This window comes from Ciconia boyciana, chromosome 25, assembly GCF_034638445.1.
Source record: "Ciconia boyciana chromosome 25, ASM3463844v1, whole genome shotgun sequence".
NCBI lineage: Eukaryota > Metazoa > Chordata > Aves > Ciconiiformes > Ciconiidae > Ciconia > Ciconia boyciana.
This window is the reverse complement of record NC_132958.1, coordinates 64,287-89,553: the sequence shown is the minus strand read 5'-3', so window position 1 is coordinate 89,553 and position 25,267 is coordinate 64,287. Positions and strand designations below refer to the sequence as shown.

At 53.9% G+C, this 25,267-nt stretch overlaps 1 protein-coding gene across 4 annotated transcripts in view; it reads left to right on the top strand.

The window, feature by feature from the left end:
• Positions 1-25,267, top strand: part of OGDH (oxoglutarate dehydrogenase) — a 35,726-nt gene that overhangs the window by 5,079 nt on the left and 5,380 nt on the right. Inside the window, exons 3-13 of one of the 4 annotated variants that reach the window (XM_072846332.1) lie at positions 5,421-5,609; positions 11,467-11,569; positions 16,499-16,543; positions 18,876-18,991; positions 20,205-20,359; positions 20,802-20,948; positions 21,438-21,528; positions 22,515-22,694; positions 23,802-23,930; positions 24,442-24,621; positions 24,985-25,137. In XM_072846332.1, coding sequence (XP_072702433.1) covers positions 5,421-5,609; positions 11,467-11,569; positions 16,499-16,543; positions 18,876-18,991; positions 20,205-20,359; positions 20,802-20,948; positions 21,438-21,528; positions 22,515-22,694; positions 23,802-23,930; positions 24,442-24,621; positions 24,985-25,137 — 1,488 coding nt within the window. Of the gene's footprint in view, positions 1-5,420; positions 5,610-11,246; positions 11,338-11,466; positions 11,570-16,498; positions 16,544-18,875; positions 18,992-20,204; positions 20,360-20,801; positions 20,949-21,437; positions 21,529-22,514; positions 22,695-23,801; positions 23,931-24,441; positions 24,622-24,984; positions 25,138-25,267 lie in introns of all 4 variants that reach the window. The other 3 variants (XM_072846333.1, XM_072846334.1, XM_072846335.1) reach the window with 3 other exon arrangements.

Here is a 25,267-nt window from a genome sequence, read left to right as displayed (position 1 = left end):
CTTCATCCGCTTGTCTATAGGTAGGCAGTGCATGCAGTACTGTATGGGAGTCCTCGTGCATGCTTGGCTGAAGAAATTGGAGGAGAATTTAGGTTGGAAGGAGCCTCTGGAGCCTCTGCCCTGGCATGGCTGGCTTGGAGGTGGCATCCAGCTTGGAGGTGACATGTAGCTTTGTGGCTAGAGCAGGTCACTCGGGGCCTTGTGCGGTCAAGTTTTGAGCACCTACAAGGATGGAGCTCCCAGCACCTCTCCAGGCCTCCAGTCCAATGTTTATGGTGAAGAATTGCAAGTGTGTATTATTAGTCCCCCCTGGAAATCAGTGTCCCTTGAAGTACTTTTAAGTGCATGGAGAGCAGTGCAGGAGTTGACATAAGGTTTTGCCTCCAGTGCGGCTGGGAGTGGTTTGTGGCGGTAGGAAAATCAGTGTGAAATGACGTGGGATCTTATCATTGCCAGGAAGCAAACCTGACATTAGTAATGTAAAAAGCAAGTCTTACGGACTGCTTTTTAACCAAAGTCAAGCTGGCGTCCGGCTTGGCAGAAAGGGGGTTGGACCAGGGGGGTTGGACTAGATGATCTTTGAGGTCCCTTCCAACCCAAACCATTCTGTGATCCTATGAAATCCAGCTCCAGGTCCCAAAACTTCTGGTGGGGTTGATACCTGAGGTTTGGTGTGAACGTTGCAGTTGCTCCCTGATGCACTTGACCCTCGTACTTGACTCATCTGTCCTGGGTGGATCCCATCTCGTTCCAGTGACCCCTTTACCAAGATCCCTTCCCAGCTCCTAGCTTTGCCTCTTTCTCCTCTCTGCACTTTTTCATGGCTCACCCTGTGCCCGCTGGGACACCGAACCCCTGCAGTGGGATTGGGGTTGCAGCCATCCCTGGTCTTGGCTCGCAAGCAGTCCCCGTCAGCCTGTGTCCCCCTGGCATGACCGTGGAGTGTGTCACCCCCGTCCCTGATAAGCGTTGGCCTCTGTCCCATTATACGTAGGGTCAGATCCGAGGGTGGAGTTCCCAAAACCAGCCGGGCTGTCGCATGGACCTGGCTGTGCCTTATCTGTTCCCTGCACAGAGCAGAGACCAGCTGTGCCTCGCCGTGCTGCTTTTTGCTGGTGAGGGCGAGACCTTCAGCCAGGGAAGAGCTGGGGTTTGCTGTTGTTGCCAAAAACCTATGAGAACTCCAGCCAGCACGACTGTCCCGGCTGAGCAAAATGAATTCATTTCCTCTGTGCGGACACTGGTGGTTTAAACTGCAGAAAATACTTAGGTGTTTGTTTAGAGTAGGGAAGACTTTAAAAAAAACAAAGCTATTTTAGGCTTTTTTCTGTGTGCAGTCCTTCAGCTGAACTCGAGTTTCTGAGTCTGATGAGCAGATAAGAGCAGAGCTGGGGAAAGAGGAGGCGAGGGTGTGGGGGGTCGGTGCCGGTGGGCTGCCGCAGGGTCAGTGCTGCTCGCTCCTGGGACCACTGCCCAAGGGAGCGGGGATGTCCTCCTCCTGCCCCGCAGGTCTGAGCGGCTCTTTGCCAACTCGGGTACGGTGCTGGCTGCTAGCGATGCTCGGCACGACCCGTGCTGTCTCCCCAGGACCCTGAGCAACTTGCTTGCTTCACGGCAGGTGGCCAGAGAGCTTTGACTACAGGTAGATGATACCTGCAGCCAGATATCTGCGACAAGTTTAGCCTTCCTAAACAGCAGCCCCTGTGTTCAGGTTGAACTAGTGTAAAGGGATACAGCTCTCCCAGTACGTATGTATATCAAACAATCTTTAACATGGACTTCTTAATATGGCAGTGTTTTGATTTTTTTTATATTGAAAGTGGTTATATGACCACAGCACGTGTAGACCACGCTGTGTAACCCCAGCTTCGCTGACACGACGGCAGGAACCTGCAGTCTTCAGCGTGGCCAGAGCCCCATGCCTGGCCCTGGGAGGTGCCTTTGCTGCGTCCTTTGCAGTCGTGCTCACAAATAGGGGCCCAGGCTGAATTTGGTAGGAGTCTTGCTTGAGAGTTTGAAACACTTGGGTTTCATCCCCCATCTTGAAAAGCGAGCACCCCAGAGAATTGAAGGTCCTTGTTTATGTTGATAAGGGACAAGGCGATATGCAGAGCACGAACCGATCGATTGCTGCTTGACCCCCTACTCTCAGCAAAGGTTACCTGCTGTAAATTTGGTTTGGGCTCCTCCTCTTCCAGCCCTAAGCTCTGAATGTACCTCCTCCTTGCTAAAGCAGGAGGTGCTGCCTGGCTTGCCAACCATGCGGAGCAGGTCTGGTTGGTGCTTTCTGTCCCCTGGAGCCCGTGGCAGGAGAAGGAGCAGGGACACAGCCTGAGCTGGAGGTAGATGCCATGTCTCCCTTGTGCACCTCCCAGCCTGGAGCAGCCCCAGCCCAATTTGAGGTGCCCTGCGGTGGGTGGGAGATGTCACCCCTCTCCCCTTGCCGTGTGTGCCTGACCTCCGAGCTGGCTTTGTGGCAGAGGCTGGGACCCACGGCCTTCTCCAGAAACTGAGTCTGATAAATGAAGTGAAAGATGCTTGGTGAGCTGGTTTTGGGGCTGTTCTCAACAGAGAAGCCTGCGGTGAGCTCTGCTCTCAGAGCTGAGCTCAAAATCCCTCTATAAAGCCTGAACTATCCGGGCTTGCAGCAGCCAGCTGGCTCTCCCATCCTGCTTTGCTGGAGGAGCACTGGGAAAGCCGGTCTGGGCTAACGCCTTGAGCTGTGGCCGTGGTGGGACATGCGGCTGTGGGATGGTCACAGCAGGGACCTGGGGTTGAGAGCATTTAGCACGCCGAGACCTGGGGGCTGTCTGCGCACTTAGGAGTGGGGAGATACTGACTTTGAGCCCTCTTGGTAAAAATGAGGTGAATCTGAGCTCTCTTATACCCAATATATATATATTATACCCTATATATGTAGGGTATAAGAGCCGGAGGAGTGCTTGCAGGGCTGCTGTGGGCACGGAGAGGGTCGAAGGGGAGTAACCTGATGAGCTTTATTACTGCTGTTACCTTCAGCAAGTGCTGGATTAAGGCAAAGTCCTCCTTCCTGCGATAAAGCAGGATAACGCTGATGGGGCTGTTCAGCCTCTCCCTGGGGGTGCGTGAGCTCCAGAGGCACCTCCACGGGTCACCAGAAACCCTCGGGGTGGCCCTCGAATACCTGTGAATTCGAAACCACATCAGCAACTTGAAAGCTGATGTTTTTATAGCGCTTATCAGCGCCACAGCCTTCAGTGGGCTGAGGCAAAGCCTGCAGTCCGGTAGCCTGAAATACTCTGTAATTATGTAGGGCAATAAAGCATTTAGCGAAAGTGCCTGAGCTGACCGAGCTGGTGCCGCACCTTGTTTGGAGAGCTTAAAATTAACTTTTTCTTTCAAAACAGAAGCAAGTTGCATCTCCAAGAGGTTAATATTGTTGAATGTCAGAAGGGAGGAGGTCATAAAGGCAACACCTCTGCCTCCTGGCTCTGTGCCTGTCTCCTCGGCACCGCTGCCAGCCCCCTCCCTGGGCTAGCAGATGCTCCCTTTCTCTTGTCTGTCTTTATTTTCCAGTACATTAAACAACCTTAAACCACTGAGCAAGGCAGCCAGCCAGATTCCTCCCCATCCCGAGGGCATGGAGCTCATCCCAGGGTGCTTGTCCCTCCCGCTCGCAGGAGCCGATGGCTTCTGGGGCACCCCTGAGCTCTGTGAGCCGGGGGAAGGGAAGGGGCTTGGGCTGCTCTCGCCAGTGGACAGCAGTAAGGATCATGCAAAAAGCAGCTCTCCCTCTTTTCCTACTGAAATTTCCTTTAGCAGACAGACAGCAATCAGAATGGGGTCGGGTGTTTTCTGTCTTTGCTTTTTGGGGGTTTGGTGTTTGGTTTTTTTTTTTCTTCTCCTTTAGGGGAGCTATTGTTTATCAGTTACGGTGCCAAATTGTTCCAGATTTTATTTATGTTTCTTCAGCGTGACCTGTTTCTAAATTTAATCACCTTGCGCAGTGTGCGATGGGGCATCTGGGTAAATCCAGGCTGGAAATAGCTTCCTGGGGCATGTGATGGGCGCTGCAGCCGGAGGAGCTCCAAGGAAGGGGGAGAGCTCCTCTGGCAAAGGTCAGATTTTCAGTCCCTTCCGCCCTGCTGCCAGGGTGCAAAAGCTGCTTTTTCTGCCCCAAACCACCACTGGAGCTGCTCTCATGGCTCTTTTCGACTTGGTTTAAACATGCTGGGGTTGGCTGGGCAGCGCTTCGCCTGTCTCTGCATCGCCGAGGTTGGGTTTGGTGCTCTCTGCAGACAGGAGGCTCAGGGGTGTGCAGGGTGCTGAGTGCTGGGCTCTTGCTCCTGGTCGGTGGGGAGACCCTTGGGCTGAAACCAGCATGCAAATCCAATGGGATTTGTTTGCTCTAGCTGGCGTCTCGGGTATGTGCAGGCACGCAGACGCCACTCCACCTTGCCCTCGTCCTTTGCTATCGCTCAGTGGCATGCGGGAAGTGGGCAGGGGTGAGAGCACGGCAGGAGGACGTGGCGTGGACTTTGCTCTGCTGGTCTCTCCCCTTCCCCGGGTCCACTGCTGCCTCTCCAAGTTAATCTGTCCACTTGGGTTTGGCCTGGGACGCTTCTGGGCTCTTCAGGCAGTGCTGGATAAGTACCACAAAGTTACACCAAGTCTGTCGAGGGCTTTTTTTTGGGGTTTTGCTTTGTTTTCTTAACACCTAGAAATGCGCATCTGCAGAGGGGAACAGGAGCAGGGGTGATATCTGCCTCGCTAAGGGCACGGGAGAGCTGGCATGGGAGTATGTGCATAGCACTGGCGGCGCTGAAAGGATGGGGAAAAATTGAAGAGGGGACAGAAAAAGAAAAAAGCCATTGCTGGTTGAGGGCTGGACACCATGGCTTACGCTGGGACTTGCGTCTCAGGCCATTTCGACCACGGAAAAGAGGAAGAGGTGTATTTGATTACAGGGCAAAAATATTTTTCAGAAAATATTGTGGGTGTTTAGAGGGCAGTCTCCTGCCCTGGAGAGAAGGAAACAAGAGCCCAAAGGCCAGGCTGGGACTCATTGCTCAGAGTAGTGGTTTTGAGAGCCGAGCCAGGCAAGGGGTGTCACTTGTGTCCTGTCCTGAGTGCTGCTGCCAAGGGAGCGGGGGGACTTTGGGGACGGTCTCATGCCAAAAGAAACAATCCAGATGGATGGGAAGTAGGATAATGGCATAACTGAAATAGTGGGAGAGCTTTAGTGCTCTCCTGGCCAAGGCAGGTGGGCGCCTTTGGCAGCGGCTGCGTGGAGCTGGGGTGCAGGGGAGGAGGCAGCTCTGCCCCCCGGGGATTTTACTCCTCGCTGTGGCAACAGAGCTGAGACCCCAGTAACCTCGAGTGAGGAGGTGTTTGGGTCGCGAGTAATGACACTGTCATCTCTCTTCTTTCCCTTTTCCTAGTCATGGGACATCTTCTTTCGCAACGCCAATGCCGGAGCTGCTCCAGGCACCGCTTACCAAAGCCCCCCTCCACTGAGTACCAGCCTTTCCACGCTGTCCCAAGCCCAGTTCCTGGTTCAGGCGCAGCCCAATGTAGATAAACTGGTGGAGGACCATCTTGCAGTGCAATCTCTCATCAGGGCGTATCAGGTAAGGAGATGGGCTTTGCACTGAGGAGGAGTGTGTCCTCTGTAGAGGGGCATGCAGTGGCTGAGGTGGGCTGGAGTCAGTGCAGTTGATGCATGTGTTTTGCATGGAGAGCGTGCAGGATGCGTGCTGGGCCGCCTGGTTTTTAACAGGAGCTGCTGATCTGTTGGGGCAGAAGCTCAGCTGATGTTTTGCTGGACAGTAGGAAGATTAAAGCTATTGTCACCCAAACAGAGAAATTAAGGTGGCAGAGAGGGGGAGGTCTTCTGCGCACAGGGTGGTTTGCTGGCTTCTGGAATGATGCTCCTGTGCTGTGGGCTCCTGCCATGCTCAGCAGTGGCGTGGGACACCCATCCCGCTTCCCCTGTGTTGCTGAGAGAACTTCTCAGGTCCTAAAATACAAGTTCAGGAAACATTTCCTTGTCATTTGCAACCTGGAAGAGGGCTGTGGTGCCACTGGGCTGCAACTCAGACCGATGCTGCCAAAATCGGCCTTTGGGAGAAACAAGTTTTGAGCAGGAAGGAAACATCCTCTGGCTAGGGGATGGCCAGCCAATATTTTAACTCGAGAGAACATTTAACTGTATTTCTCCATCTTTCACCTTTGGTTGCACTCTGGTTTGTCAAGTGTGGGGGCCTTAATTGCAGCTGTGGTGAGAAGTTAACAAACCCAGCTGCCGTGGAGGTGTGACCATGGTCTTCTCACCTATTCCTGCAAGGAAGCACCTGCTGCAGGTCATGTTCCTGCTCAGATATGGGGAAAATCCAACGTACAAGGCCACAGGTTAAGGCAAGAACTGCAGCACTGGGCAAGTCCAAAGGTCTGCCCAGCCTTGGCCCTGCTCTCTGGCTTGAAGAAGGTGCCCCTGCCCTGCTCGCCTCCACGGCTCAGGTGCTGACGTCAACGTTGAGGCACTGCCCTGCTTTTCTTTAAGAAGGGGAAGCTGGGACGTGTTTGTGAGGACCTGCATCTTCCCTCGTGGCTGATTTCATGGGAGGTGACCACCCAGCCAGCTCTCTTCAGCTCGGGCAGATCCTGGCAAGCCATTTCGAAAGGTCGTGCAGCTCTCGCTGGTGGAAAAAGTGGGCAGACGCCAAGTTCAAACAAGTCATTACTGATGTAGGTGGAGGCAGCAGCTCCAAGTCAGCGATTTGAGCACAAAATCTGTAACCTCTTCTGCATTCCTGTCACTTCCTCAGTCTCCAAATGGCAGCACTGGGAGATGATTGCTCTTGGATGTATTTTTCTAAGCTGTCTGCAATGAGAAATCCACCTCCCTTCCTACCCTGGTATCACTGCAGGGCTGTAGCTGCAGTGGGGTGTCCAGGTTCAGCACAGTGTATGGAGGTATGAAAGAGTAGGAAGGCAGGAGGAAACCCTGCCTGTGATGGGTAACCTACTTAAAATGCCAGGCAATTAATTTCTTAATTGCATCGAGCTGGATTGTCCCTGTAATTATAGGTGAGCAGTGACCCTGCTCTGCTGTGGCATTGGCAATGGCTTCTTAATCGTAGCTGTGGTTGCATGTTCAAGTCATTGTTTCTTTTTGAATCACAGAATGGTTTGGGTTGGAAGGGACCTTAAAGTTCATCTAGATCCAACCCCCCTGCCATGGGCAGGGACACCTTCCACTAGATCAGGTTGCTCAAAACCCATCCAGCCTGGCCTTGAACGCTTCCAGGGATGGGGCATCCACAACTTCTCTGGGCAACCCGTTCCAGTGTCTCGCCACGCTCACTGTAAAGAATTTCTTCCTAATACCTCGTCTAAATCTAGCCTCTTTCAGTTTAAAACTGTTATCCCTCGTCCTATCACTACAGGCCCTGATAAAGCGTCACTCCCTACCTTTCCTGTAGGCCCTCTTTAAATACTGGAAGGCTGCTATAAGGTCTCCCCGGAGCCTTCTCTTCTCCAGGCTGAACAACCCCAACTCTCTCAGCCTTTCCTCACAGTAGAGGTGTTCCAGCCCCCCAATCATTTTTGTGGCCTCTGGACCTGCTCCAACAGGCCATGTCTTATGCTGAGGACCCCAGAGCTGGATGCAGTACTCCAGGTGGGATCTCACCAGAGCAGAGGGGCAGAATCACCTCCCTGACCTGCTGGCCACACTTCTTTTGATGTAGTCCAGGATACAGTTGGCTTTCTGGGCTGTGAGCACACATTAATGGCTCATGTCCAATTTATCACCCACCAGCATCCCCAGGCCCTTCTCCTCAGGGCTGCTCTAAATCTGCTCATCCCCCAGCCTGTATCCATGTTTGGGATTGCCCTCACCCAGGTGCAGGACCTTGCACTTGGCCTTGTAGAACTTCATGAGCTTCACACAGGCCCACCTCTCCAACCTGTCACGGTCCCTCTGGATGGGCATCCCTTCCCTCTAGAGTATCAACTGCACCACTCAGCTTGGTGCCATCTGCAAACTTGCTGAGGGTGCACTCAACCCCACCGTCCATGTCCTCAACAAAGATGTTAAATAATACTGGTCCCAATACAGACCCCTGAGGGACCCCAGTCATTACTGGTCTCCACCTAGACATTGAGTTGTTGACCACAACTCTTTGAGTGTGACCGTCCAGCTAATTCCTTATCCACCGAGAGATCTGCCCATCAAATCCATGTCTCTCCATTTTACAGACAAGGATGTTGTGCAGGACAGTATCAAATGCTTTGCACAAGTCCAGGCGGATGCCATCAGTCTCTCTTCCCTTATCCACCAATGCTGTAACCCTGTCATAGAAGGCCACCAAGTTTGTCAGACACGATTTGCCCTCAGTGAAGCCATGTTGGCTGTCACCAACCACCTCCCTGTTTTCCATGTGCCTTAGCATAGTTTCCAGGAGGATCTGCTCCATGATCTTGCTGGGCATAGAGGTGAGGCTGACCAGCCTGTGGTTCCCTGGATCTTCCTTTTTAAAAATGGGGGTTATGTTTCCCCATTTCCAGAACTTCACCCACCAGTCTGCCATGACTTTTCAAATATGATGGATAGTGGCTTAGCAACTTCATCTGCCACTTCCCTCAGGACCCTCGGATGCATCTCATCAGGTGCTATGGACTTGTGCATGTTCAGGTTCCTTACGTGGTCTTGAACCTGATCTTCTGCTATGGTGGGTGGTACTTCATTCTCCCAGTCCCTGCCTTTGGATTCTGTGAGTTGCGCGGTGTGGCTAGAGTACTTGCTGGTGAAGACCGAGGCAAAAAAGTTGTTGAGTACCTTAGCCTTCTCCATGTCGGTTGTAGCCAGGCCTCCTGTTTCGCTCATCGCGGGGGTACAGTTTCTTCCATCTTCCTTTGTTGTCCTATGTACCTGAAGAAACCCTTCTTGTTATTTTTCACGTCCCTAGGCAAGTTCAGCTCCAGCTGTGCCTTGGCTTTCCCGATCCCCTCCCTGCACTCCTGGGCCATATCCCTATAATCTCCCCAGGATGTACATCCCTGCCTCCACTGCCTATGCATTTTGGCTTTGTGTTTGAGTTTGGCTAAGAGGTCTTGACTTAGCCAAGCTGGCCTCCTGCCTCCCCTGCCCGACTTCTTGCACGTTGGGATTGAGAGCTCTTGCGCCCTAAGAAAAATGTCTTTAAATATCTCCCAGCTCTTGTTCGCTCCTTTGCCTCTGAGGGCAGTTTCCCGAGGGATCCCACGTGCTAGCACCCTGAACGGGCCAAGGTTTGTCTTTCTGACGTTTAGGGTCCTGACTCTACTTTTTACCCGTCCTGTACCCCTCAAGATTGAGAATTTGACCAGAGTATGATCGCTGCAGCCCAGGCTACCTCCAGTCTTGACCTCTCCGATAAGTTCTTCCACATTAGTGAGCAACATGTCCAGCAGCAGTGCCTCTCCTCTGGTCATCCTCTCCATCGTCTCTACTAGGAAGCTGTCCTCAACACGCTCCAGTAGTTTCCTGGACTGCTCGCAGTTCACTGTGCCGCTTTTCCAGCAGATGTCTGGGTGGTTGAAGTCCCCTGTCAGGGTCAGGGCCTGCGAGCGTGATGCTTCCTGCAAATATCTGCTGTGGTCTTGTTTTGGTTTTGGGGAAAAAATCTGCCTGGCTTGTGTTGCATGTGGGGAAGAACAAGCAGCATGGCTCCTGTGGGGGAAAAGACCTTCTCCTCGCTCCCACACCCATTTGAGGATTTGCTGCATACCTGCAAACCGCTGACTTGACCTCAAAGCCACTGGGCACCCCCAGCTTAAAGCCATTTGCCAGACAAAGTAGCCTCCTGGTCCTGGTGAGAGCATCCTGGCCATGGGGAACAGCGTGGTGAGCTTGCATCCTGCTGACTGCTAAATGAAGGGGTAGCCCCTGCGCTTTGTTGCGAGACAGACAAGCACATAGTTCCCAGACAAAGCTGGCCCAGAAGAAGAGCTTTCCATGTGGCCACCAGTGCTCGAGCACGTCGTCATCTGGCCCTGCAGAGAGCATGGGGAGGATCGGTGTTTTCTTAGCAGTTTGCCTTAACATCGATGGCTGATTTCAGGCTCTTTGGCTGGTAAAACCACAAAAATCCTTTCCTAAAATCCCCTTGGGATGCTCTGAATAGGAATGCCTTTCTGGTAAATAAGGTCAGATCAGTACGTCTAGTTTGTACAAGAGGTTTAGCAATCCCCTCGTATATGAGTGATTTTTCTAACTGGTAACAGATTTGATGGCCGGGAGTATCATTTTCACAGCGCAAAGAAGGCACCGCACCCCGTACCGTGGCAGTGTTTCCTGCCCTGCTCCCAGCGTAGCTGAGCCTGAAGCTTCGAGAGCAGGAGCTCTCAAGAAATAAACCATGCCTTGCCAACTGGAGAGTGCTGGCCACTGAGATGAATTGAGTTTGCCCAGTGAGATGTGGTGGAGTCTGTCTGCGGGCACCTCCTCCTGTGAAGGTGAAAAGCAAAACTCCTCATTACCTCTCATTATTCTCTGTGGCTCCTGATGCGGATTCAAACCCAGCGTGGTGACTTCTGGCCTGACTGCTGCCATTGGGAGCTTTCAAGGTTCTCTTGGTGCCAAAGCTGTTTGGTATTTCCACACCTGCCCCATCCCAGAAGAGCAACATGAGTGCTCCGAGTCCTGCTGTAGGCTCCTCTCTCCGAAAGGATGCGGTGAGCTGCTGACCTCTAATAGCACAGCCAGGCAGATGTTCCTCAGACACGTTCCTCTGCCTTTCAGGAGCTACTGCTGCTGGTGGCAGTGCTTGTTTTCTCTGCCACGTTGGCAGGAGAGCACCTGATCTGCCAAAATCTGGAAAAATTCTCTCTTCATTTGCTATGATGCTTAGGAGGAAAACATCAGTGTGGAGTTATTGCATCCGTAGAGAGGAGGTGCTCGGGTTGGACACCAGGCAAGTGGTGGGAGACCCTCGGACCTCAATTCTGGAAGGTCTCTGCTGTGAAGGAGATCGCCTTCAAAGCCTGGTGTCAGGCAGAGCGGAGCGGTCCTTGCAGCTGGTGGCACTCACACCTAACTGCTGTAGCGAAAGGAAACCCAACTTCTCCAGGCTTTAGCTGCGTCCAGAAATTGGGGTGGCTCTGCAGAAAATGTAAAAAGGGAAACTGTGCATGACTTTTTTTAAAAAAATTTTTCTTTTTTATTTAAGGAATGTCTCTTCAATTAACTTGTTTTAGTGACTAATCTGTGTTGTTGCTTCCAGGTCAGGGGTCATCACATTGCAAAGCTTGATCCTCTCGGCATTAGTTGTGTAAATTTTGATGATGCGCCAGTAACTGTTTCTCCAAACGTCGGTGAGAATTACTCTGCAAATTAATTCTAATGTAATTTAACTTTTTTACCCCTCCCCTCTTTTGTTTTTCTCCCTTTCCCCTCTCCCTCTTGGTACCTGTTCTCCTTTCCATTTCTGGCCCATTTCATAGATTCGAGGGCATCATGTAGCACAACTCGACCCACTGGGCATCTTGGATGCAGATCTGGACTCCTCCCTTCCAGCCGATATTATCACATCCACAGACAAACTGGGTGAGGGCTTTGAGAGCAGTTAGTGCTGCATTGCTTGAGCTCCTCTCTCTTTCACAGCTTTGTAGGTAGATTGCTTCACCAGTAAGGGGGGAAAGGTCTTAAGTTTCCTTAGTAATGATCACTCTAAATTTATAGTCGACGGGCTGCCGCGGAGCAGTTCTGCCCCCCTCCGGCTGTCACGGCGAATGGGTCTTGTGCCAAAACCCTATTGCTCGGCTCATGTTTCTCCTCCAACCGGTGCCAATTAATTATGTCATTGAACTCGCTCATCCAGGGGTGGAAGCAATTGCATCTTCTGGAAACGCAAAGCAGAGAGGTTTTGTGTTGGTGAGAGCTGGAGATCTGTTCCCTCAGCTCCTCTTGCTGCTCTTGGTGCCCAAGAGCTGGAGAGAATGGGCTGGCTTTGTCTCTGCAGGGCTCAGAAGTGCCTCTTGGTGTGCCCCTGCGACGATGCCCTGCCTTCCTTCACTCCCAGCTTGCTGCAGCATCTGTAAATCCCTTAATTGCCCCCTTTTTCCCAGACCGAGCTATGAGTCCCTGCCGGTGATCATAACAAGGAAGCTTTGGGATGCATTCCCGTCTGAGTAGAGAGGTGGAAATCCCAATGCCTTTGAGTGAAAGATGCATGAGTGTTGAACAGAAACGTGTGTGGTGCCTAGGACTTGAAATCCTAATCTGAAAATGCTTAAACTCAGCACCTCTCAATGTGCTTTAGATCTGATCTCTGTAGTACGCTGCCATTCTTCCAGCTAGAACAAGGTCGCGGCGCTGAGCTCTTTCACCTTGCTGGTGCTTTCCAAGGGTGATTACCCTGGCGCTACGAGCGCTCGAGAGGCATGCTTCTAACTTAGAGTAGAGCAGCAGTAATGACTACTAACCTCGCACAACTGAAACAGCTGATCAGAGCATACGGTGCATGTAAACAATTTTGATTCCTTGTTCAGCTGCCAGCACAGGGACACCAGCCTTGGACCTGCTGGACCTTCATACAGGATTATGTGTACTGGGAGCGGTAGGGAAGGATTAGGTTTTGGTTGTCCCAGCTTGCTGGATGATGGGGAAGCTGCTTCATCCCAAGGTCTGGACTTCGACGTGCTTGTCCGGAGGACCGAGCCCTGGCTGTGCCTTGGGAGCTGGCCAGCTCTGGGTTGGAGCCAGCCCTGTGCCTGGGAGGTTTAGATGGGAAGAGATGGGGAGATGATGGCCATAAACCCAGGCGCAGGAGAGGATGCAAGTACTTGTAGTCGGCACTGCAGGGGGAGCAGGGAGACTTTTTTACATGACTTTGAAGCCAATCCCAGTGGCTGGGGAGAGGAAAGGGTGAGGAAAGCCTTTTCTAGCTCAGGGCTTTTGGCCACTGCTGTGGGCGCTATGGTCCTTCTGAAGCAGAGCAGCAGAAGAGAGCCCTGAAGTCCTGTGTCTGGTGAACATGTTTCCCTTCTGAGAGGAGAGCAGGCCTCTCTGCACAAAACCCAGAGCTGGCCAGCTGCAGGCGGTTGCAGTGACTGCTCTCCCTCATGAGCAAAGGGAGCTGGGTGTGGGGAGCAGTGTTACCGTGCTGCTCAGTAAGTCATAGACTCACAGAGTGGTTTGGGTTGGAGGGAACCTTCAAAGGTCAACTAGTCCAACCCCCCTGCCATGGGCAGGGACATCTTCCACTGGATCAGGTTGCTCAAAGCCCCCTCCAACCTGACCTTGAACACTTCCAGGGATGGGGCATCCACAACTTCTCTGGGCAACCTGTTCCAGTGCCTCACCACCCTCCTTACGTCCAATCTAAACCTTTCAGTTTAAAACCCTCGCCCCTTGTCCTGTCACTACAGACCCTGGTAAAAAGTCTCTCTGCACCTTGCTTCTAATCCCCCTTTATAAACTGAAAGGCCACAGTAAGGTCTGCCTGGAGCCTTCTCTTCTCCAAGCTGAACACGCCCAACTCTCTCGGCCTTTCTGCACAGGAGAGCTGTTCCAGCCCTGGGATCATTTTCGTGGCCTCCTCTGGACCCACTCCCAAAGGTCCATGTCTTTCTTGCGCTGAGGACCCCAGAGCTGGATGCAGTGCTCCAGGTGGGGTCTCAGGAGACTGGAGTAGAGGGGCAGAATCCCTTCCCTCGACCTGCTGGCCACACTTCTTTGGATGCAGCCCAGGAGATGCTTGGATTTCTGGGCTGTGAGCACACATTAATGGCTTGTGTCCAACTTATCACCCACCAGCATCCCCAAGTCCTTTTCCGCAGGGCTGCCCTCCGTCCATCCATCTGTCCATCCCTCAGTCTGTGCTGGGACTGGGGATTGCCTCAACCCTTGCACTTGACCTTGCTGAACTTCATGAACGTCACACGGGCCTACTCCTCCAGCCTGTCCAGGTCCTTTTGGATGGCATCCCTTCCCTCCAGCGTATCAACTGCACCACTCAGCTTGGTGTCACCTGCAACCTGGTGAGGGTTCACTCAATCCCAATATCTATGCCATCGATGAAGGTACTAAACTGTATTGGTCCCGGTATGGACCCTTGAGGGACACTGCTCCTTACTGGTTTCCACTTGGGGGAACGGGGCTGCTTCAATGGGGAAAGTCAGTTTGGAGGGCTTTTCTTCTGCTTTGACCGTGTGGTTCCTCTGAAGCAAGGTGTGCTCCAGCAGTGTCCTTGCTTCAGAGGCAGAAGAGCCCAAGAGCCCTAAGCGGTCCAAGAACAGGTCCTCCCTTGGAGCCCCAACTGCAGAGCTGGGCTAACAGCATCGTCACAGCTGTCACAGAATCTGGGTATAAGCTCCATTTTTCCTGCTTCCCCAGGGTGAGCGGTCACGAGCCCAGCAGCGTGACCCAGCCTGGCTTGCCGCGGTGGAAAGTGTTCAGGCATGGCTGGTCCATAGGCATAGGCTGGAAGAGAATCTCTGCCCGCGATCTCCGTGTCTGAGCCAGGCGTTAAGTTTAATTTCTATTTCTTTGTGGCTTTCATACTAAGATATCTGTCATTGTGGTTCCTGGTGTTGATTTAATTACCAGGAATCCATGAATTCGTAGGAAATAACGAGTCCTTGGGAACAAGCTATGCTGGCTCACGCTGGGGTTGTGTCCCGTGGTAGGACCCCAGACTCAAATGGCTGTGTCTAATCAAAGGAGGCTTTGTTATCTTGCTGTAAGTATTATTTATGACTGAATAGACTTTCCCCTGATATGCTCATCCTGGAAAACCTCATCTGGTCGATCTTAAAATACAACTTGGCGAACATAGCTTGCAAACAGTGCTCGGCAAGAGGGGAGGAGAGCCGCACTGATGCAGAGTGTGGGCAGAGCTCCGGCTGAGCCTAAGATCGGGTGTCGCCTGCTTGTGGCAGAGAAAGCTGATTTCTAAGCAGATCCTGCTGGCTTTTTTTGCTTTGAAAGAGTATTTCTTAACACTTGACAGAGCAGTTAATAACAGGAGTGGTTTTGAAACTTGGAAACAATCTTGTTTCCTCTTTCTGAGCAGTGAAATCCTTAAAGGTCAGTTTTTGTGGTGTGAGCTCTGCTGCCAACAGCCTAAACTGTGGCCGGGCAGTGCTGTGAATCAAAGGAGTTGCATGGTTAATCTCGGAAATTGATCTATCTTCTCAATTGCCTTTTGTTTAGCAACTGGTTTGCGTCTGGTTTGGAAGCTCTCTTTGCATTAAGCAGTGTGAGCTTTGGAGAAAATGTAAGGGGGGGAAAGCCCGCCTGGGGGTACTTGGTCTGATGAGTGGTGGGGCTGGAGCCACCAAATTCCTCTTTCTCTTGTCTTGTCTTTTTAAAAACCAAAATAATCTCATCCTGGTCTTCTACTGCAGCTGATCTGGCATGGTAAGTGGTGTAAAACAAGGACAAGATGACTGCAGGAACTTGATGTGACCTGTCCAAGGAAATAATACCTTAGCACGCTGAAATCCAGGTGGCGCGTGGAAGGTGGTGTGTGTCTGAGCGTCTGTCTGTCTGTCTCTCTGTGGAACGCAGCTGCTCCTGCCTCTCGCCCAGGGGAACTGATGGAAATTGCCCTCCAGCTCGGGAAGAGCCAGGCGAGCCCCTGCGGGGAGATGGGCTGGGAGCGCTGCCACCTCCCCTTTCCCCAATTTGAGACTTTGCTAACCAAACGGCTCACCTAAATGTATGATTTTTCCCCGCTGACCAAAAAGGGAAGTGTTTCCAAAGCCTTTCTTGTAACCCAGGTGAGATTGAGGCACTCGGGTCACCTAACCCAGCCGGGGAGTGCAGCTCCGGTGACGCACGCTGCCTGCTGCTCTGGCAGCCTTGCCTGCATCCGGCACGGCATTCCGGTGCTCCCGCCTGCACCGAGCATGCTCGAGAAATGACGGCGTTGTGCGTGCCTGCCCCACCGTTGGTCTTCCTCATTAACGGCCCGCTCATTAACACCCCGATCCCCCTCCTGCCTGTGTGTAGGCAGCAGCGGTGTCTCCTTGGGGGTGACCTTGAAGTCCTCCCGGTAGCACAAGCAGAGCAAAACCCTCCGGGAGCAGATGTTGGTGGGAGGCAGCTCCCTGCTCTGCAGAGGATAACGCTCCCCTTGATGCAGCTTGACGGGAAGATGCCTTTTGGTCGTAGCAGGTGAAGGCGCCGTGCCGGGCGGTCTCCCTTTCCCGTCCAAGGTGTGCACGCGAGAGGAGATCTCAAACCATGCAGCTCAACTACTCCCCAGTGTCTGATGCCCCCCATTCCCCTCCCTGCTCCTCCTTCCTCTCGCCAGACTTTCCACTGGGATTTCTTTTCCGCATAGTGCATAGTCATCCTCCATCCCAACCCTTTTGCCTCTGATGGTTTTTGACTATATTTAAAATACTGTATTTTTTTGACTTGTGCTTTCCATGACTAGTTTTCACGGTTCCAGGTTTTTTTTTTACTAACTTTGACTGCGTCTCTCTATCTTCTCCCTTTCTGCACCCCTTTCCCTGCCCACCCCAGATCTCGCAGTGTTCAAGGAGCGGCTGAGAGTGTTAACAGTAGGAGGTATGCAATTAATGAGCCTTTAACCCTCTGGAGTGCAGGACTCTCTTTGAATAGGTTATTCTGGGCATGAACCAAGCCGGTAAAGCGGTCCCCTCCCGTCTCACACCACTCTTGAGTTTTGTAACATGTTTATTTTAATTTGTCTCACTAAAAGTCTTGATGTAGGCGCTTGGTTAGTGATGCTTCACCTGTAGCAATCCCCGATTTAGAGCCTTGCTGGCCTTTTCTGTACTGTGTGTTTGCATGCCTAGCTTGCTAGAGTACATGTTTTGTTGTGAACATTAATTTTATGAGGCCTCAATCTCCCCTATTGGTTTGAGTCTCCTAAAAATCCAAGCTGTCTTCTCCTGACTCTGCCCTGCTTTTGTCCCAGTGAAAATTTGGCAGCTCATCCCTAGCCTTTCCCCCATCTGATCGTATTGGTGCCTATAAATACTCAGCACTGTCGAAAAAGCTGGCAGGTTGCGGCAAAGCAGAAGCAGAGATGCTTAGAGCCCTGAAAACTCTTTGGAAAATCTGATACCCCTAACGTGTGCCTGAGTCTTCAAACTGGCGTGGCAGAGCAAGCTGAAGCCTTGTGCCGCGGGGCTGGGAGCCACAGCAAATTACCAAGGCTTCCCTGAAACCTCGAACCAGCAGCTTATCTGGGACGCTCCGTACTGATGCTGCCTCTCTCCAGGACTTCTATTTGGATAGGAACCGCAGGGAAGTTCTGGAGATGTGGGGCCAAACCCTCAGCTCCTGCCAGCTGCAGTTCCGTGCTCCCAGGCACAGCTCTGGAGCTGAGCTCCCCAGGGTCTGGCTTAATTCCTTCCCCTGGGAATAGCGGTGTCCAGGAGGGTGATGTGGGCAGAGGAGGGGATGGATGGCAGTGGCAACCAGGAAAGCCTTGGCTCTGGGCTTGCTTTGGGTGTTTCCTGCCTCCAGCAAGTGCTGTCCTGGAGGCTGCACAGGGATGAGCCGTGGCCAGCCCTGTCTCCAGCTCGTCCTCCATTCCTGACCAGAGAGCGAGAGATAGACTCTTTTAAGATTAAGCTCAAGGAGGGCCAGCTCTGCAGGGGCCAATTTTTGCCTCCCTTTGCCCGGGAGAAGGTGGGTTAGGGGGTGGCATCCCCCGTACCCTCCCAGAGCGACCCCAGCTGAGGCGTTGGGCTGGTTTGGAGGGAGCTGGCAGGAGCGGGGGTCACTCTGCCTCCTTTGTGGCTCCTGCCCTGGGTTAGAAAATGCCTTGAGACCTGGCCCTGTTGGGAGCGGGCAGCTCCACTCGTCTGCCCTCCTTCCAGCCAAGCTCCTGCTTCAAAAGGGTCTTCAGACTCCCCAGTCCCCTTTCCGGCTCTGCTTCTGCCTTGCTGCATCGGTTCAGCGAGTTCATTGTCCCTCCTCCTCCGTGCCTCAGTTTCCCCAAAGACAACCATGAGCTTCAGCAGGTGCTGAGGCACCTCTGATGGCTTTGGGGTGCTGTGGGGCTGCTGCGGGCCCCGGCAGGGACCTGCCGACGCTGTAGCAGCAGCAGGCGGTGGTGGAGCTCATCTGCAGCTTTAAAACCCGACGTTCAGCTCCGAGCCCTGCTTGGCACCTTCTCCAGGCGCACCCAGCTCCCTGCAGCCCCACGTGCTGTAAGTAGGAGCTGCCTACAAACCACGAGGTGTCAGCACCAAAAAGGAGGGTTTTGCTGAGCAGAGCTAGGCTAAACCCCTAATTAAAAGGCTGTTAATTGGGCGAGGGGGTATCTGGGCAGCAAAACCCCCGAGGGGCCAGCTGGCTGCCCCGCTCCCGGGCTGAGCTATTCAGGAGAGTCCATCGCAGAGCCCTGATGCCATTTTCTCTTGCTTCTCTTTCTCTCCCTCTTTGGGGTTTGTCTGTTTTAACTGTTTCCTTCTCCGCGCTGACTCTTCATTTTTAATTCCCACCGTGTGGCGACACCTCCGTTGTGCTCGGTGACTCCTCAATTCCTCTGTTTCTTTTCTCTCCCCACTGTTATAATTTGTGGTGTATTTTTTGCGTTCTTGGGGCTACAAACTTCCTGACTCTCACCCTGGATTTTAATTACCAATTTACATGCGTATATATATTGCTTTGGGTTTCGTTTCCTGTGTTACCTTTCGTAATAACCTTGTTGTTCTGTGCTTAATGTCTTTTTGTTTAATTACGGCTTGGTTTTTATCCATATAAACCTCCTTCATGCTTATTTTTGGTTTTATGCTGCTTTTTTTTTTGTCCCTTCCCCACCTCTACCAAACGCACCCGGTCCCTGCGTGACGGTGTCCCCCCGTCCCCTTTCCTTCCTTCTCTCTCTGGCTTTCGCTTGTCCCACCCATGAAAAATCCTGCAGGCTTTTACGGGCTGGATGAATCTGACCTCGACAAGGTCTTCCACTTGCCCACAACCACTTTCATCGGTGGAAATGAATCAGCTCTTCCGCTCCGGGAAATCATCCGTCGGCTGGAGGTGAGGAGGGCAGGGAGGGCTGTGTGAGACCTGTTTGCAGCCTGGGGCGGGGGCAGAGCAGTTGCTTTTTGGAGGTCCTGGGCCCTGCTGCTGCCCGCAGCCTGGGCCAACCTGCAGATTTTAAGCTTTTCAGGTTGGGAGCTGCTCCTTGGCGCTTGCCCCACTTGTAGCAGCTGCCCCGTGTTACCTGGTCATCTCTGGTCACCTCCAGCTTCACGCTGCATTGGGGCAACACATTTGGTCTACCCAAGGTGGAGCAAACCCCAGGCAACTAAATATTGCATTTTTGGAAACCTCTCCAGCTACATTTTCTAGTTCAAAGCAACAAACGGTGCTGAGAGAGCACAGGAGCGGGCCGGAGGCAGGCGATACCCCCTTCCGTGCGCTGCAGTAGTGCTGCTGCCCTGCGCGGTGGCCCCTTGGAGGGTCTCAGTGCAGGAGCATCTCCGACCTGGGGCTGGGCCTTCCAGCTCTCGCAGCCGGTTCCCCTTTGCTGCCAAATTTCATACCCTGCTCTGCCCAGTCTGAGCGTGCAGATGGCTCCCAGGCAAGCTGCAGGCTTGTTCAGATGGTCTCTGCCAAGGCGGGTTGACCTTGGCAGAAGCAAAGCTGTGTCAACATCTTCGATAAGCTGCAAGAACAGGCTCCTTATTTTTGGGGGGAGGTTGTTTTGCTGATTCTCTCCCCACCATACGAAGTGGGGTTGTGGATCTGGACACAGCTGATGCCACCGAGGGAAAATCTCACCTCCAAGGTGGATGTAAAGGACTCGAGGGTCTGATGCTGAGCCCCTTGGGGAAAGGGAATTAAACATTTTGATGTTGGGTCACGTGCAGGGTCCGAGCTGCCCTGCCGCATCCCGGGACGTCCCCTGCGGTGTTCCCTTTCCTGGGAAAATAGCTCAAACCAGGCTCCCAAACCGGGGCTGGCGCAGCGCTGGCTGCCAGGCGCTGCTCATGGGTCCCCCCAGGCTGCCGTTGCAGGCAGTGCTTGCCGGTGTTCAGGCAGTGCGGTGCGGCTGCCAGGCAGGAGTGTTTGCGTCTCTGCTGGTGTAGGAGGGCTCTTTGTCTTGCTGAAAGGTTAAAGAGGGGAACGAAAGAGTCCCTGGCCCCGTGGTCCGATATGATGCCGCACGTGCCTGTCTTTGCGGGGAGTGAGGAGGTGTTAAAGCCTTGGCTGTTGTCTCACGGCCCTTCTTCTCCCGTCGGGGCAGATGGCGTACTGCCAGCACATTGGCGTGGAGTTCATGTTTATCAACGACCTGGAGCAGTGCCAGTGGATCCGGCAGAAGTTTGAGACGCCGGGCATCATGCAGTTCACCAACGAAGAGAAACGCACGCTGCTGGCGAGGCTGGTCCGCTCTACCAGGTACCCCGGGGAGGTCTTCACCTTCCCCTTTTCTTTTCTTGCTGCACGGGGTGGTTTTCTCCCAGCCGGAGTGACGCAGTCAGCACCTGAGTCACATCTTGACGTCATCTGTTGTGGTCAGCTTAATCAGCAGAGTGGTGCCAGTGAGCTGCTGTGCTGGCAGGCTCAGGTGCTGGCAAAGAGCCCGAAAACATGGATGATCCTGAAAGAAAAGGTCTAAAAATAAGGTTTAAGTGCAGCACAGTGTCAGGGTGGGGGAGCACCCAGCTGGGCTCTGCGGGAGGAGGCCGGGGTGACCAGGAAGTCTTGTTGGGCTGCTGCGTGGTGCTTGCTTAAGCATCACTGGGTGCTGTGGCTCCCTCGGCACAGTCCCCATCCTTTCTCTGGGTTCTGCCCTCAGCTGTAGCCCTGGCACTGATCCCTCTCTCCCTTTGCCTTCCAGGTTTGAGGAGTTCCTCCATCGGAAATGGTCTTCGGAGAAGCGTTTCGGTCTGGAGGGCTGCGAAGTGCTGATCCCAGCCTTAAAGACAATTATTGATAAGTCGAGTGAGAAGGGAGTGGATTATGTTATCATGGGGATGCCCCACAGGTAACCCTGCCTCTATCCACGGCGGCACTTGGGGTGCGGAGGAGGGGGATGCTGCTGGGGTTCGGTACTGGAGGGCACACTGGTTTCTGCCATCACTTAACTGGTCTTGGCTGGTGGTGAACCTTAGCTGGAGAGCTCAGGCCTTGGCTGCTCTCTGCTCATTGCGGTGTTTTCAGCTTCACTTTGTAAATTCATCTGGAGAGGGGTGGTGGCTCGAGCGGCAGAGCTTGAATCCCAGAGCAGGATTCGGCCTGCCTGCTCTGGGGCAGCTGTTGGGACGCGGCGGCAGCCAGTCCATCCCCATGCTGAGGGCTCTGCAGTCTCCTTCTCGGGTGAAACCAGAGTCCCCTCTCCGGTTGACCTTACAGCCATTGCTGGAGGTGTGGGTTTGTCACACCGCCTCTGCGAGATGGGGGGATGGCAGGTCACCGTCAGCACTCGATGCCAGGCTGGCACTGCTGGTTGCCAACAATGGTCTTGCTTTTGTAGGGGACGCCTGAACGTTCTTGCCAACGTGATCAGGAAAGAGCTGGAGCAGATCTTTTGCCAGTTTGACTCCAAGCTGGAGGCTGCTGATGAGGTCAGTCTCCTCCTCTGCCTGTAGCAGGTTGCTGTCACCTGTCCCCATGCGGTCCCTGGAGGCTGTGGCCATGCAGCATGAGCTGGATTGTGCCACTGCTTGTGGTGTCACTCGGTGGCATCGGCGTCGCAAGGATTTCCATGTTGCATGCACGCTCGTGCAACTGAAGCCTTCGTGTTGGTGCCAGTGCTGGTCTGTCCTTGCCTGTCCGGGGAGGTGACGTGTGTCCTGGCCGCTGCTGGTGTCTCCAGTGCAGGCTGGGTGGTCAGTGGCTCTCTGTGGGTGTAAAGCAGCCTTGGGGTGAACGACGAGGTGAGGGGAAGGCGGCCAGGAGCAGAGGTTGCCTTGTATCCTTGCAGCAGCCCCTGGTCCCCATATGGGGCCTTAAAGCAGCTCCAAAAGCCCTGAGGCTCGAATCGCTTGTGCCGCAGGCTCTGTCGCTGTGATGCGCTCGTGCTTCAAAGCTTCCAGCATCATAAGCCGGGATGATTTGGCTTTCAGAAAGCTGGGCTGGCTTTATCCTGCCATGCCTTTCAGGTGGGGTTTCGAGGTGAGAAAGCAGCAGCCTGGGGCATCGAGGTGTCCCGACTGGGAGCTGCAGCATATTGCAAGCAGTGCTAGAGACAGCTGCACTGTGGCAGTGCGGGCAGAGCTTGGGTGAGTGTTATCCCAACTCTGTTTTCCAGTGTCTTCCCCAAACCCACTACACTTGCTTCTTCCCCTGCACCTACAAGCTTACCTAGATGGGCTTGATGTGTGTCTGAGGTTTGTTGGCGGTTTGATGCCTGGAACAGGCTACTTTTGCTTTGCTGAATGACAGGCCAGCTCCTAAAGTGAGTGCCTGTTGCTTTCTGCCAGTGCCTCCAGAAAATGCCCCCTTTTTCCAGCCCCTGGGGCCAGCGCTGCCCTGCCTCGGGTCTCCTTCCATGCCCCAAAAGCTGCTCATGTTCCTGGGGGTGACTCTCCTCTCCTCTCCCCTCCGTCAGGGCTCTGGTGATGTGAAGTACCACCTGGGAATGTACCACCGCCGGATTAACCGCGTCACCGACAGGAACATCACCCTTTCCTTGGTGGCAAATCCTTCTCACTTGGAGGCAGCTGATCCCGTTGTTCAAGGCAAGACTAAAGCAGAGCAGTTTTACTGCGGGGACACGGAAGGGAAGAAGGTGAGTGGTGCTGAGATGCCCGCAGTGAAGTGGCCCGGGCTGGACGGGGTTTGGTGGGAGGCAGGCTGGTGGGAAAGCAAAGAAACCGGCTGATTTTTGTTTGCTGTGCCCCTTCCCCTGCCGTCACCCTGCTGTCACCCTGACTTTGCTCCTCCATCCTTCCCTGCTGTCTTTGGGGATAACTTTGGTAGGGGCTCGCCCACCCCGGGCTCCCACTGCCGCTTCCTCTGTCTCTGAATGACCGGCTGAGCCGGGCTGCGGGGAGCAGCAGACACCCAAACCCCTGCTTGGAAAGCAGGGAAATGAGGGACGCTCCCGAAAGCCAACCCGAGCATCACAGCTCGTGGGACTCGGCAGTAGGAGCCTGAAGCTGAAGGATCTCAGCGTGACCAGGGATAACCATTCCCGCGGCTGGGAAAGCTGGAGCTGGCAGCAGGAGGCAGCTCTCCGCACCCAGGTGGGAGAGCAGGCGGGGAACAGGCTGTGGGGAGGGGGTTATTTGCGGTCTGATTGTCTGTCTCCAACACCAAGAAGTAGAAGGGTGAGATCAAAAGTGCTTTCCTTCCTCCTACACCCCAAGGGCTGGGTATAAATAGACAAACTCTGTCCTCATCTGACAGGCGGCGTCCTCAGCCAGCCCCTGGGTATGATAGCAGAATAATGTCACCGAAGCCGGCGCGAGCTCCCGGCCTGGCTCCTGCCCAAAGGTCTTCTGGGGTGAAAGCATGGGGAAAGGGGCATTTTTCTCGTCATCCCCCAGTTAGAAAAAGGCTTTGCTTTGGGACGTGTGTGTTTGGGAAGGGGACTTGCCTCCCAGCAGCTGTGCGCCGGGTGCCATCCCGCTGCCCTGTTGAGGCGCCCTGAGCGTGCCGCTCTTGCCTGGGGGGAAAACTGGTGGCCACAGCCTTCTCCTGGTGGTTGCGCCAACCATGGCTGGCTCCACTCTGATCCCCTGAGAAAGCACTGGATGCATTGACGAGCTGCTCCGTGTCCTTTCTGGGATGCCAAAGGCTCACAGGGATGAGACTTGGGCCCGTTCCTCATGGCCGTCCCTGCCCGCCGTCCCTGCAGAGCCCCTGCTGACCGCCGTGGCTTCATGTCTCACAGGTGATGTCCATCCTCCTGCACGGAGACGCTGCTTTCGCTGGGCAGGGCATCGTCTATGAGACGTTCCACTTGAGTGACCTGCCCTCCTACACCACCCACGGCACCGTCCACGTCGTGGTGAACAACCAGGTGAGGAGCAAATCCCCTACATCCGTGGGGTCCCTCGCAGACCAGCCTCTGCAGGCTCAGGTCTGGCTGGTAGCTGGCAGCAGGCAGTAGCTGTTTCCCAGCCAATGCTCCTGGCATGACCCATAATCCTGAGGTCAGCAGGGGGTACTTTATACCCAGCTGGTCAATAGTAGCAGCTTTTGAGTCCAGCCTGGTGCAGAGGTGGTGCAACCTGATGCTCAGCGTGTGTTTACGCAGGGCTGCTCCGTTCTGCCCCTGTGTAAACCAGAGACATTTCACTGGGACCAGCCCATCCCTGCAGGTGCAGTGGGATGATGGCTCACGTGCAGAGACTGGGATGGGCTGCGGTGTCCGGGGCGCAGGAGATGGGCAGGTTGTGCTACGGCTGAGCAGCGCAGCCGTGATGGAACCTCCAGCTCCGCCGCAGCAGTCGAGCTGTACTTGAAGCTGCGTGTGCTGCTTTCCAGCTCCTTACCACTGTGCTGATCCTGTTCCCTCTCACCTGCTATAGATCGGCTTCACAACAGACCCCCGGATGGCCCGCTCCTCCCCGTACCCGACCGATGTCGCCCGCGTGGTGAATGCGCCCATTTTCCATGTCAACGCGGACGACCCAGAGGCCGTTGTCTACGTGTGCAATGTGGCAGCAGAGTGGCGAAGCACCTTCCATAAGGACGTGGTGGTGGATCTGGTAAGAAACGTGGCATGAGGCTTTATCCTAAAGCTGTGGCTCTGCTGTGGGTGCTCGCCGGTACCTCTCAGGGTGTATTTTCTGAAAGCTGAGGTTTCTCTTCAGGGCTTGTCTTGCCCTTTTGACATGAGGGGAGGGAGGAGGTGGTGTAAAGCAAGGCAATGAGGCTGTAATAGCACTTGGAGAGGCGACACTGTCTCTTTATGGAGCCTGCCCTTGCCACCCACATTGGGGAGGACACACTTGGGTCCCTCCTGGGCTGTTTCAGACCCTTCCTAGCACAGAGACTCAGGTACCTCTGACTGCTTTCGGAGCCATGGGTTGCAAGCAGCTGCTTTCAAAGGCTCTTTCCCTTCCCGGCAGGTTTGTTACAGGCGCAACGGTCACAATGAGATGGATGAACCCATGTTCACGCAACCCCTGATGTACAAACAGATCCGGAAACAGAAGCCGGTGCTGCAGAAATACGCAGAGCTGCTGATTTCCCAGGGGGTGGTAAATCAGCCGGAGTATGAGGTACTGTCCCTTGGGGCCTGGGAGGAAAACTGCGGGCAGCATCTCTGGGGAAAACTACTTGTTTGGTTCAGACCTGGGTGTGAATGATGTGACTGGGCCTGTTTCTGCTTGTGCTTGTCACCTAAAGGTG